Here is a 14313-nt window from a genome sequence, read left to right on the forward strand (position 1 = left end):
ATCCCTTGCTTGCCAACTAGCCAACTACGGCTAGCTTCAAACAGTGCAGGCAGAATAACAGTAGCTGCATTTGTTTAATTAACCTGTTTTCTAGTGACATTTATTTGGATACATCCATAACAATAAGCTAATGAGGCACGATTTCGCCTGGCATAGAACATGTGTTTTCTCGTTAGGACACCGTTGTTCAGAGGAGCTAAGAGCTAACCAACAAAACAGCTAACACAAAAACGTCAAACTGAAGCTGGAAAGACCGAAAAACTATCTGCACTTCGTTTCGTTTGACATTTTTTCAATTTACATTTCTTTGTGTATATCCATGAAAATGATGCCAGCTGATTCATGATTTCGACTGGCTGAATGTTAGACTAAAAGAAATGTGATAATGTCTATATGCTTTTTATATTGGAGATCAAGTTAATAATTTCCCTGCCTGGGCTGATGAGACAGTCGATTGCACAGTCAGATGGAACAGAGTAAATAGGCATTTTAACCGTCCTGTTATGTTCATTTCATGTTAATTAATTCTGTGTTCCCGGGTCCAAAATGACCGCTCCAGCTATAAATCCATAATAATACATATATTAACACCTAATGTTGTGTTAAATCTTTTTATCAATTTAAGTTCTTGTGAACATTACTTGTTTTGAACTTCTATTTGCTATTTATGGCCTGTAGGCCTCATTGACCTGAGCTCATACAACTCGTTTTTGAGTTTAAAAAAAATGATTATTTTGACTATAACAAATACTCAGATGAAACAAATTGTGCTATTTATCACAGACTACTTTGTGTCAAAGTTTAACAAGGACTCTCTCCTCCTCACCAGTGTCATGATCAAAGATATGACCAAGAGCCTCACATACAGTATAAAGTTTGGTCATTGTGCTGCCACAGAATGAATTGTGAGCAAGGCCTCAAAAAAGCTTTATATACCAGAGCTGTGAGAAAAGTTCCATATATTATTGAAACAATGTTGCGATTGTTTGTGAGAATGTCAACAGGTGTGGTTCCCCTGGGGGAAATATTCTATTGGGGAAAGGTTCCCTTGGGGGTTGCCATGGAAGCCAAGAAGGGGAGTGAGGTGTGTGTATATGCTTAAACACATATGCATGTTGGGGTCTGGGAGAGGAAATGTGTCCATCTGATGAATGGGCCTGAACTCAATTTTATACACTAATTGAAGTCCCACCCATTCATTTCTAATGACTGGTCAAAATGACCGGGAACACCACAGGTGTACAAAAGTTAAATAAAACACCCCAAATTTAATGAAATCATCCAAATGTACGTTGTGTGTTCAGATGCCCTGTGTGTGCAAAGTCATGGAACCTCATGACAATCAGATTTTTTTTTAACTACATTTTTCAGAGAGAAAACTTGTAAATCGGTCCAATTCGACCGGAACACAGCAGGAGGGTTAAGGTCATATATTTAGCCGGTGGAAATTTGTGGAATAGACACCGACTGGAATGCGCTTTTAACCAATCAACATTCAGGATTAGACCAACCCGTTGTATAATAGTGTAATACTCATGGTTAGAATTGTTATTCGATGGATGCAAGAATGTTTCTTTGAGGTTTGATACCGGTTTTGTATGAATAATTTATTGCTGAGCAATGCCAGCACCTAAACAGGTCCAATATGATAACTTGTACAACTTCGTAATTATTTGGTTCCAGACAGACGTTGCCAACCTATATGCATCAGTGTTTTCTTTACTCTACTTGGGATATATGAGTTATATAATGGTGTATAAAATGTTTCACATACATGCCGTCCCAGACCCAGAGACAGTAAAGCGAAAGTCAACATTTTATACAGTACCACATCATGAGACATGGGCAAGATGAGCTTCATACAGCTTTCAAAACAACTGGGAACTTGGAAATCCCTGAATTACGATATCAATGCTTTCAAGATGCCTCCGACTTTCCGAACTAAAGATCACTAAACGTCATGATTTTACCTTGTTTTTCCTGAGATCCCAGTTTTCATGAAAGCGCCACAAGCTGTACTCGGAAGTGACGCCAGCTGCTGGATCATTTTAGTGTGCAGTGAGCCAAGCATAAAAAAGTGTCAACTCAACCAGACAGTGAGAACCAAAATACAATACCCAAAAGTAAGGAGTCGAGCCAAAGAACAGCAGTCGGAAACTGAGAATTACAACTGTGAGTATCATTGAAAACTAGAGGTAAACAACACAGTTGACATCTATTGTTAAACCTTTTGCCAAAGACGAAGAGATAGTTGAAGGGTGACTGGAAGAGCCAGTACACGATACATAGAGAACGTTCGATGCTTAAACGCCCGGCCCTTGTGTTTTTGTGGAGTTACTGCATCGCCTATTGGTAAACGCATGTCTGTTAGGTAGCTAGCTAAATTAGTATAGCTACCTGATTAAATTTATCAGCACAGACGGACAATAACATGTTTTACATCTAGGTTGTTTAAATCTAGCTTGCTAGCTACGCTAGGCATTTTATATTTTGATAACCAACATACATTTAGCTTGCTAACGTTAGCTACTGCTGCAATCAAGGCAAGGGTCCCATTACGTTTAACCACAGGCATCAAGCGAAAAGGCGCCGTATGATAGCTAATTATGAATGACAAAAATCATTGATCAATGTAACGTTAGCTAGTTATATAGCCACGGAATAAAATACTATTTTTTATTTTTGACAATCTGAATACATTTTCTCAACAATGTGTCTTGTCTTTGTTGCAGTATCTGAAAGGAGTGCATTATGAACCCAGTGTACAACCCTGCACCAACAGGTGTCCCCTATGTCAACCCTAAGGGACATTTAGTAGGATACCCAGGTAAGCAGTGTAACTAGTGTGTAATGGATTGGGAAATGTATACCACCCAAACAGACCAGGGGGTAATTAACACCTACTGTTTCTCTTAATGTATGTCTGACGCTTCTGATTTTCTTGTCACTTATATATGACCTTTGACCCTGCAGCTGGATTTCCTGGGGGGTACTCGGCTGGCCCTGCTTACACTCCCAACATGTACCACCCTGGAGCCAACCACCCAGCCTTCCCCACAGGTAAGTTATCAGTCCCTCTCAGAGAGCTGCATATAGCCTACTCTTGTACAGTGAGTGCATAGATTGTTTTTGTATGCGATCCCTGGGAATTGAACCCACAACCTTAGTGTTATGCATGACGCAACTCGGAGTGCCTGGATACAGCCCTTAGCTGTGGTATATACTGCCCATATACCACAAGCCCCCAAGGTGCCTTATTGCTATTATAAACTGGTTACCAACATAATTAGAGCAGTAAAAATACATGTTTTGTCATACCCGTGGCATACAGTACCAGTCAAAAGTTTGGATAAACGTACTCATTCAAAGGTTTTTCAGTACTCCATCACTCTCCCTCTTGGTCAAATAGCCCGTTCACAGCCTGGAGGTGTGTTTTGGGTCATTGTCCTGTTGAAAAACAAACGATAGTCCCATTAAGTGCAAACCAGATGTGCAGAATTCTGTGGTAGCCATGCTGTTAAGTGTGCCTTGAATTCTAAATAAATCAGTGTCACCAGCAAAGCACCATCACACGTCCTCCTCCTTGCTTCACGGTGGGAACCAAACATGCAGAGATGATCCGTTCACCTACTCTGCATCTCGCAAAGACACGGTGGTTGGAACCAAAAATCTCAAATATGGACTCCTCAAACAAAAGGAGAGATTTCCACTGGTCTAATGTACATTGCTTGTGTTTCTTGGCCCAGTCAAGTCTCTTCTTCATATTGGTGTCCTTTAGTAGTGGTTTCTTTGCAGCAATTCGACCAAGAAGGCCTGATTCAAGCAGTCTCCTCTGAACAGTTGATGTTGATGTGTCTGTTACTTGAACTCTGAAGCATTTATTTGGGCTGCAATTTCTGAGGCTGGTAACTAATGAACTTATCCTCTGCAGCAGAGGTAACTCTGGGTCTTCCTTTCCTGTGACAGTCCTCGGGAGAGCCAGTTTCATCATAGAGCTTAATGTTTTGCACTTGAAGAAACTTTGAAAGTTCTTGACATTTTCTGGATTGACTGACCTTCATGTTTTAAAGTACTGATGGACTGCTGTTTCTCTTTGCTTATTTGAGCTGTTCTTGCCATAATATGGACTTGGTATTTTACCAAATAGGGCTATCTTCTGTATACTATCCCTACCTTGTTACAACACAACTGATTGGCTCAAATGCATTAAGAAGGAAAGAAATTCCACAAATTAACTTTTAACAAGGCACAACTGTTAATTGAAATGCATTCCAGGTGACTACCTCATGAAGCTGGTTGAAATAAAGCCAAGAGTGTGCAAGCTGTCATCAAGGCAAAGGGTGGCTACTTTGAAAAATGTCATGTATAAAATATATTTTGATTTGTTTAATACTTTTTTTGTTACTACATGATTCCATATGTTATTTCATAGTTTTGATGTCTTCACTATTATTCCATGGTGTAGAAAATAGTAAAAATAAAGAAAAACCTTGGAATGAATAGGTGTGTCCAAACTTTTTGACTGGTAGTGTGTGTGTATACTACAGTTGAAGTTGGAAGTTTACATACACCTTAGCCAAATACATTTAAACTCACTTTTCAACTCAAATTCCTCACATTTAATCCTAGTAAAAATTCCTTGTCTTAGGTCAGTTAGGATCACCACTTTATTTTAAGAATGTGAAATGTCAGAATAATAGTAGAGAGTGATTTTATTTCAGCTTTTATTTCTTTCATCACTTTCCCAGTGGGTCAGAAGTTTGCATACACTCAATTGGTAGCATGGCCTTTAAATTGTTTATCTTGGGTCAAACGTTTCATGTAGCCTTCCACAAGCTTCCAAATGGTTGGGTGAATTTTTGGCCTATTCCTCCTGACAGAGCTGGTGTAACTGAGTCCGGTATGTAGTCATCCTTGCTCGCACATACTTTTTCAGTTCTGCCCACAAATATTCTATAGGATTGAGGTCAGGGCTTTGATGGCCACTCCAATACCTTGACTTTGTTGTCCTTAAGCCATTTTGCAACAACTTTTGAAGTATGCTTGGGGTCATTGTCCATTTGGAAGACCCATTTGCCACCAAGCTTTAACTTCCTGACTGATGTCTTGATGTTGCTTCAATATATCCACATAATTTTCCTGCCTCATGATGCCATCTATTTTGTGAAGTGCACCAGTCCCTCCTGCAGCAAAGCACCCCCACAACATGATGCTGCCAGCCCCGTGCTTCGCGGTTGGGATGTTGATCTTCAGCTTGCAATCCTCCCCTTTTCCTCCAAACATAACAATGGTCATTATGGCCAAACAGTTCTATTTTTGTTTCATCAGACCAGAGGACATTTCTCCAAAAAGTACGATCTTTGTCCCCATGTGCAGTGGCTTCTTCCTTGCTGAGCGGCCTTTCAGGTTATGTCGATATAGGACTTGTTTTACTGTGGATATGGATACTTTTGTACCAGCATCTTCACAAGGTCCGTTTTTTTCTGAGGTCTTGGCTGATTTCTTTTGATTTTCCCATGATGTCAAGCAAAGAGGCACTAAGTTTGAAGGTAGGCCTTGAAATACATCCACAGGTACACCTCCAATTGACCCAAATCATGTCAGTTAGCCTATCAGAAGCTTCTAAAGCCATGTCTGTCTGTAATCAATTTTTGGAAAAATTACTTGTGTCATGCAGAAAGTAGATGTCCTAACCGACTTGCCATAAGTATAGTTTGTTAACAAGATAATTGTGGAGTGGTTGAAAAATGAGTTTTAATGACTCCAACCTAAGTGCATGTAAACTTCTGACTTCAACTGTATATATTGTTGTTGCTCAGAACGTGGTGGGCCAAATAAAACCACTGGCGGACCAAATTCGGCCCACGGGCCACCAGTTGGGGAACCCTGCCTATGGACAAAGGCCTAAAATGTGATTTTTTTTTTTTTTTTTTTTTTTTTTGGGGGGTTCCCTGTTAAAATGTGTAATACCCTAGACGGTGTGTTAACAACGCCTCTCCTTGTTGTGTGTTTATATCTCTGAAACCCTCTCTTATAGGTTACGCTCCGGGCACTCCTTTTAAAATGACCTGCTCGCCCACCACGGGGGCTGTCCCACCCTACTCCTCATCACCCAACCTCTATCCTGCAGCAGTCTTCCCTGTGAGGAGCACCTACCCCCAACAGAACCCCTACACACAGGTCAGTCAGTTAGTCAACTGAGATCATCTGCCTCTACTGTCTGAAGTAGTATGATGTAACTGAACCTGTTTATCTTATTTGTTGTACTGCAGAATTGGTATTTATCGTTGCATTGTTATAAGGTCATAACAGTTACATAGGTCAGACGGAATGTAATAATATCTGTCTGCCTTAGATAATTCAGATACACATTAGCTTGCTGCTTATTGCTGCTGTAGTTGTGCTTGTCTCACTGTGGCACTGACATTTAGTATTGGTATTTACTCTTCCTGGGGTCCAGCAACATTAAGGCAGTTACAGTTGATGTCGGAAGTTTACATACACTTAGGTTGGAGTCATTAACTCGTTTTTCAACCACTCCACAAATTTCTTGTTAACAAACTACAGTTTTGGCAAGTCGGTTAGAACATCTACTTTGCATGACACAAGTAATTTTCCAACAATTGTTTACAGACAGATTATTTACACTTATAATTCACTGTATCACAATTCCAGTGGCTCAGAAGCTTACATGCACTAAGTTGACTGTGCCTTTAAACAGCTTGGAAAATTCCAGAAAAGGATGTCATGGCTTTAGAAGCTTCTGATAGGCAGCCATCATACCGCTCAGGAATGAGACGCGTTCTGTCTCCTAGAGATGCGACAACTGCAAATCAATCTCAGAACAACAGCAAAGGACATTGTGAAGATGCTGGAGGAAATGGGTACAAAAGTATCTTTATCCACAGTAAAACGAGTCCTATATCGACATAACCTGAAAGGCCGCTCAGCAAGGAAGAAGCCTCTGCTCCAAAACCGCCATAAAAAGCCAGACTACGATTTGCATCTGCACATGGGGACAAAGATTGTACTTTTTGGGGTACTTTGCTGCAGGAGGGACTGGTGCACTTCACAGAATAGATGCCGTCATGAGGCAGGAAAATTATGTGGATAAATTGAAGCAACAAACCTGACTCGGTTACATCAGCTCTGTCAGGAGGAATGGGCCAAAATTCACCCAACCATTTGGAAGCTTGTGGAAGGCTACATGAAACGTTTGACCCAAGTTAAACAATTTAAAGGCAATGATACCAAATACTAATTGAGTGTATGTAAACTTCTGACCCACTGGGAATGTGATGAAGGAAATACAAGATTCTCTCTATTATTCTGACATTTCACATTTCACATAAAATAAAGTGGTGATCCTAACTGACCTAAGACAGGGAATTTTTACTAGGATTAAATGTCAGGAATTGTAAAATTGAGTTTAAATGTATTTGGTTAAGGTGTATGTAAACTTCAGACTTCAACTGTATATACAGTTTAAAATATGACATTCTGTTTCATAAAACTGTACCTATTAACACTTTGACCTCTCTCTCTCTCTCAGCAGCAAGGCACTTACTACACACAGCCTCTGTACGCAGCCCCACCCCATGTCATTCATCACACTACAGTGGTCCAGTCCAATGGGATGCCAGCAGCCATGTATGCCCCGCCCATGCATCACCAGTCCCGCCCCCACAACGGTGTAGCCACGGGGATGATAGCAGGGACCACTATGGCCATGTCAGCTGGCGAGTTCCATTTAGATTTTTTTTTTAATGCGTTTACCTTTTTAAAAAACATTTATGTATATAATCTGGTCGCAACAGTGTTAAATAAATGGGTTTTGCTCTGTCTAATTTCCGGACCTCTCCCACCTCCTTCCTTTCTCCAGGAACTTTGTTGACGCACTCCCCGACCCCCCACCAAGTTACAATGCCCACATATCGACACCCAGGCATGCCCACCTACAGCTATGTTCCCCCCCAGTGGTAAAGTGATGACACTGTGAGTACTAAATACATCCTCCATATCATATTCTCTCTGGTCAATATGGATGGGAATGAACACTGGGAAACAGCACTGACACTATAATACATAATGGTTACAATTTCTAGTCAGGAAATATTTAAATGCAGGTAGGGTATTTATATTTTTTTGGGCGGGGAAGGTTAGCTGTGGGCAATGGCTTCATGTCAATTAGGATAATACCCCCTGACAGTAGAAGTACTTTTATGTGTTGATAGACCAACAGTATGTATTATTACTGTGTATTTAATCAACTGTTTCTCTGCTTCTCTCTTCAGGTCAGAAGATCGTAGATATGCATTCACACTCCAGTTGGTGATGACGCTCTCCGGTGTCTCGTGTCAGCTGTTCTTCCTTCCTTTCCAATCATACTGTGAATCTGAAGCCCAACTACAAAACAACACCAGGTGTGTTCAGAACAGGACGAAGGGAATATTCCTACTGCTGACTATTCCTGTTTTGAATGATGCTGTCCAAGAATCCTTCACTCACTCTGCTGCATATCTTGTGTCTGATGGCTAAGTTGTGTTTTGTGTACTGCCTTGCGATTTTTATAGCTAACTCTATTAAGTGGTGCAAAGGGAGTTTGAATTTGTTTTGCTGTTGGGATCCATATTGAGTTGAATGTGTGTGTGTGTGTATATACACTGAGTGTATGAACATCAGGAACACCTTCCTAATATTGAGTTGCACACCCCGTTGCCCTCAGAACAGTTTTAATTAATTGGGGCCTGAACTCTACAAGGTGTCAAAATCATTCCACAGGGATGCTGGCCCATGTTGACTCCAATGCTTCCCACAGTTGTGTCAAGTTGGCTGGATGTCCTTTGGGTGGTGGACCATACTTGATACACAATGAAATCAATGAGCGTGAAAAACCCAGTAGTGTTGCAGTTCTTGACACGAACCGGTGCGCCTGGTACCTACCATAACCCGTTCAAAGACACACAAGTCTTTTGCCTTGCCCATTCACCATCTGATTGGCACGAACCGGTGCGCCTGGCACCTACCATAACCCGTTCAAAGACACACAAGTCTTTTGCCTTGCCCATTCACCATCTGATTGGCACGAACCGGTGCGCCTGGCACCTACCATAACCCGTTCAAAGACATAAGTCTTTTGCCTTGCCCATTCACCATCTGATTGGCACGAACCGGTGCGCCTGGCACCTACCATAACCCGTTCAAAGACACACAAGTCTTTTGCCTTGCCCATTCACCATCTGATTGGCACGAACCGGTGCGCCTGGCAACTACCATAACCCGTTCAAAGACACACAAGTCTTTTGCCTTGCCCATTCACCATCTGATTGGCACGAACCGGTGCGCCTGGCACCTACCATAACCCGTTCAAAGACACACAAGTCTTTTGCCTTGCCCATTCACCATCTGATTGGCACGAACCGGTGCGCCTGGCACCTACCATAACCCGTTCAAAGACACACAAGTCTTTTGCCTTGCCCATTCACCATCTGATTGGCACGAACCGGTGCGCCTGGCACCTACCATAACCCGTTCAAAGACACACAAGTCTTTTGCCTTGCCCATTCACCATCTGATTGGCACGAACCGGTGCGCCTGGCACCTACCATAACCCGTTCAAAGACACACAAGTCTTTTGCCTTGCCCATTCACCATCTGATTGGCACGAACCGGTGCGCCTGGCACCTACCATAACCCGTTCAAAGACACACAAGTCTTTTGCCTTGCCCATTCACCATCTGATTGGCACGAACCGGTGCGCCTGGCACCTACCATAACCCGTTCAAAGACACACAAGTCTTTTGCCTTGCCCATTCACCATCTGATTGGCACGAACCGGTGCGCCTGGCAACTACCATAACCCGTTCAAAGACACACAAGTCTTTTGCCTTGCCCATTCACCATCTGATTGGCACGAACCGGTGCGCCTGGCACCTACCATAACCCGTTCAAAGACACACAAGTCTTTTGCCTTGCCCATTCACCATCTGATTGGCACGAACCGGTGCGCCTGGCACCTACCATAACCTGTTCAAAGACACACAAGTCTTTTGCCTTGCCCATTCACCATCTGATTGGCACGAACCGGTGCGCCTGGCAACTACCATAACCCGTTCAAAGACACACAAGTCTTTTGCCTTGCCCATTCACCATCTGATTGGCACACGTACACAATCTATGTCTCAAGGCTTGAAAATCCTTCAATAAGGGATCATAGCTTTCACCTGGATTCACCTGGTCAGTCTCAAGGAAACAGCAGGTGTTCTTAATGTTCTCAGTGTAAAAGAAGAAATAACACGAGCTCAATCTTCCTTCCGTGACTAATGCAAAATCATCAAAGAAATTCTAATGAACTACAAAAGAAAGAAAAAAAACTGCTATTTTGAATCACTGATGCCATCTCTTAATGTGAAACATTAAAAGAAAGGAACAAGTTCATTTCACACGAACAGGTAACTTGAGTTTAACACACAAAGCTGTGCAAAACAATTGTTTTCGTTGCTTGTTTTTGGTAATGTTGCTAGGATGCATTTATTTCTCTGGGGGATGCTGTGTTAACATTTGTCTGTTGGCCATTTTCGTATTATGGGAAAATTGGCCTTTTTGAGTTTTAAACCTCTGTCTCAGATGTCTGATATCCAACACGAAAACATTATTCATGCTCTTTGCCCATGGAAGATGTGACACAGACTTGAGTCCTAAAGGTCTTAGATAGGCCAATGGTCCAAGAGAAAGGAAACGATGAGACCCTGAACAGTGCTTTACTTCACCGGACCTGAGTACAGGCACCTCCAATGTTTTACTGCTTGAGCTCCTGTTCCCATTAGCTAAAAAGTATCTGGCACCCAAAATGAGTACAGGCACCAATTTCAGTTCAACTCAAGTACTGGCCCTAGCAGGATGACACAGACCTGTCATGACAGTTCATCCATTTCTGGTCACAAAGGAAAGGATTTGAGGAAAGGAAGCAATTTACAACTATTCGGACTCCATCCGACATCCGGCATTTGTATGCATGTGAGCGTGTTTGTGTTTAATTCTATTAGCTGAAAGCGGATTCAAATACTAAAGCCATTGTGCAGACAGACGTAATGTATGTATCACACCTGAACATTTCTACAGATTCCTTTCTGTTATTGGTTTGGGTTTAACCACACCAAGAGCTACAGACTTTAACAGGTTTTAAACTTTTATCCTGTATTTATTTGAATGGATTAAATAGATTCGAATTTGCTTAGCACTATTGGAAGAAAATACACATTTGAGATGCTCTGTTTTAAGGAAGCCAGAACTTGACATTGTTTGCTAGTCACCTCAAGGCTCCACCTGAACTTACCGATATATCATTGTCTTTGATTTGCTCTTCTATAGTGCCTTTACAAGATGTCACCTCAGTTACTGAATCTGTTTTGTAATGTTTTGTGTTTTTAATTTTTTTTATTTTCAAGAAAGACCAAAAAATACAATTATGAGAATTGTCAATTGTTTTTATTTAAGAATTTCATTGAATCATGTCACCTTCACAGTTCTGGGGACCCAGGCGATATGGTGTTTAAGCTGACCACTATAACACATGCTCCAAGCTGTCTTCTGAAGCCTGCGTCTAGCTAGCCCATGGTGATACCTTTTGTTTTCAGGCTCACTGCAGTAATCTGGTCAGATAATGCAAGTCATTGTTTAAATGCCCACTAGGTGGACCATATGTCTCATATCTGCCTTCAGCGTCTACAGTCGTGGCCAAAAGTTGAGAATGACAAATATTAATTTTCACAAAGTTTGCTGCTTCAGTGTCTTTAGATATTTATGTCAGATGTTACTGTGGAATACTGAAGTATAATTACAAGCATTTCATAAGTGTAAAAGGCTTTTATTGACAATTACATGAAGTTGATGCGAAGAGTCAATATTTGCAGTGTTGACCCTTCTTTTTCAAGACCTCTGCAATCCGCCCTGCCATGCTGTCAATTAACTTCTGGGCCACGTCCTGACTGACGGCAGCCCGTTCTTGCATAATCGATGCTTGGAGTTTGTCATAATTTGTGGGTGTTTGTTTGTCCACCCGCCTCTTGAGGATTGACCACAAGTTCTCAATGGGATTAAGGTCTGGGGAGTTTCCTGGCCGTGGACCGAAAATATCAATGTTTTGTTCCCAGAGCCACGTTGTTATCACTTTTGCCTTAGGGCAAGGTGTTCCATCGTGCTGGAAAAGGCATTGTTCGGACATCCCGGGTGGCACAGTGGTCTAGGGCCAGTGCTAGCTGAGCCACCAGAGACTCTGGGTTCGCTCCCTGGCTTTGTCGCAGCCGGCCGCGACCGGGAGGTCCGTGGGGCGACTCACAATTGGCCTAGTGTCATCCGGTATAGGGAGGGTTTGGCCGGTAGGGATATCCTTGTCTCATCGTGCACTAGCGACTCCTGTGGTGGGCTGGGTGCAGTGCGCGCTAACCAGGTCGCCAGGTGCACGGTGTTTCCTCCGACACATTGGTGCGGCTGGCTTCCGGGTTGGATGCGCGCTGTGTTAAGAAGCAGTGCGGCTTGGTTGGTGTGTTTCGGGGGACACGTGGCTTTCGACCTTCGTCTCTCCCGAGCCCGTACGGAAGTTGTAGCGATGAGACAAGATAGTAACTACTAACAATTGGATACCACAAAATTGGGGAGAAAAGGGGTCAAATAAAAATAATGAAAGGCATTGTTCGTCACCAAACTGTTCCTGGATGGTTGGGAGAAGTTGCTCTCGGAGGATGTGTTGGTACCATTCTTTATTCATGGATGTGTTCTTAGACAATATTGTGAGTGGTGCAGTGGTCTAGGGCAATGCATCCCTTGACTGAGAAGCAACCCCACACATGAATGGTCTCAGGATGCTTTACTGTTGGCATGACAACATGACACATGATGGTAGCGCTCACCTTGTCTTCTCCGGACAACCTTTGTCTGTGGCATCCGGGAAAATCAGAGAAAATGACTTTACCCCAGTCCTCAGCAGTCCAATCCCTTTACCTTTTGCAGAATATCAGTCTGTCCCTGATGTTTTTCCTGAAGATAAGTGGCTTCTTTGCTGCCCTTCTTGACACCAGGCCATCCTCCAAAAGTCTTCGCCTCACTGTGCGTGCAGATGCACTCACACCTGCCTGCTGCCATTCATGAGCAAGCTCTGTACTGGTGGTGCCCCGATCCCGCAGCTGAATCAACTTTAGGAGACAGTCCTGACACTTGCTGGACTTTCTTGAGCGCCCTGAATCCTTCTTCACAACAATTGAGCCGCTCTCCTTGAAGTACTTGATGATCCGACAAATATAATATCCTTGCCTGTGAAGTCCTTTTTATGCAATTCAGCTAGTTGTCGTCTAGAAGCGACAACTGCTCAGCCACGAAGTGGTAGGCCACACAATGAGCTTGAACAGGACCGCCGAGTGCTGGAGAGTGTACTGTGTAAAAATCATCTGCAACACTCATGACAGAGTTCCAAACTGCTTCTGGAAGCAACATCACCACAAGAACTGTTCGTCAGGAGCTTCATGAAATGGGTTTCCATGGCCGAGCAACCGCACACAAGACTAAGATCACCATGCGCAATGCCAAGCGTCAACTGGAGTGGTGTAAAGCTCGCTGGAGTGATGAATCACGCTTTGCCATCTGGCTGTCCAACGGACAAATCGAGGTTTGGTGGATGCCAGGCGAATACTACCTGCCTGAATGCATAGTGCCAATTATAAAGTTTGGTGGAGGAGGAATAATGGTCTGGGGATGTTTTACATGGTTCAGGTTAGGCCCCTTACTTCCAGTGAAGGGAAACATTTTAACGCTACAGCATACCATGACATTCCAGAAGATTCTGTGCTTCCAAGTTTGTGGCAACATTTTGGGGAAGGCCCTTTTCTATTTCAGCATGACAATGCCCCCTGCACAAAGCGAGGACCATTCAGAAATGGTTTGTCGAGATCGGTGTGGAAGAACTTGACTGGCCTGTACAGAGTCTTGACCTCATCCCCAGTGGCAGTTCTAGCTTGTATGACTTCCTGGGTGACCCTCCCCCCTCTACAGCCCCCGCCCCAACAAAAAAAAGCACCATTATGCATTAACTAATTTTTATTCAGACATTTGGAACAACATAAATAAATAATCAAAACATTTACAAAAATATTTATAATATATATATATATATATATATATATATACACACAAAATAAGACTAATAAATATCAAAACATTTACAACTATATATATATATATATATATATATATATATATATACACACAAAATAATACTAATAAATATCAAAACATTTACAACTATATATATATATATATATA

The 14313-nt window shown here is 42.4% G+C and overlaps 1 protein-coding gene and 1 long non-coding RNA gene across 4 annotated transcripts; one reads left to right on the top strand and one right to left on the bottom strand.

Annotated features, from left to right (window-relative positions):
* Window positions 1-1991: 1991 nt before the first annotated feature.
* Window positions 1992-9187, top strand: LOC118372591 (myelin-associated neurite-outgrowth inhibitor). Of its 3 annotated transcripts, none has more exons than XM_035758526.2 (7): window positions 1992-2195; window positions 2733-2827; window positions 2974-3060; window positions 6038-6180; window positions 7553-7739; window positions 7883-7995; window positions 8295-9187. In XM_035758526.2, exons 2-6 carry the CDS (start codon window positions 2752-2754, stop codon window positions 7981-7983), a joined length of 594 nt encoding a protein of 197 aa, XP_035614419.1. In that variant the 5' UTR covers window positions 1992-2195; window positions 2733-2751; the 3' UTR covers window positions 7984-7995; window positions 8295-9187. The 3 variants fall into 3 exon arrangements, with proteins under 3 accessions (XP_035614419.1, XP_035614418.1, XP_035614420.1); XM_035758525.2 differs by having other exon boundaries at window positions 1995-2172; XM_035758527.2 differs by having other exon boundaries at window positions 1997-2172; window positions 7556-7739.
* On the bottom strand, window positions 8956-10259 carry LOC127912841 (uncharacterized). Its single transcript, XR_008083595.1, has 3 exons — window positions 10110-10259; window positions 9934-10026; window positions 8956-9105 (listed from the first exon to the last, which is right to left on the bottom strand). It is a non-coding gene; the product is annotated as an uncharacterized LOC127912841 (long non-coding RNA).
* Window positions 10260-14313: the final 4054 nt, after the last annotated feature.

The sequence above is a fragment of the Oncorhynchus keta genome, chromosome 28 (assembly GCF_023373465.1).
Source record: "Oncorhynchus keta strain PuntledgeMale-10-30-2019 chromosome 28, Oket_V2, whole genome shotgun sequence".
NCBI classification, from domain to species: Eukaryota; Metazoa; Chordata; class Actinopteri; order Salmoniformes; family Salmonidae; genus Oncorhynchus; species Oncorhynchus keta.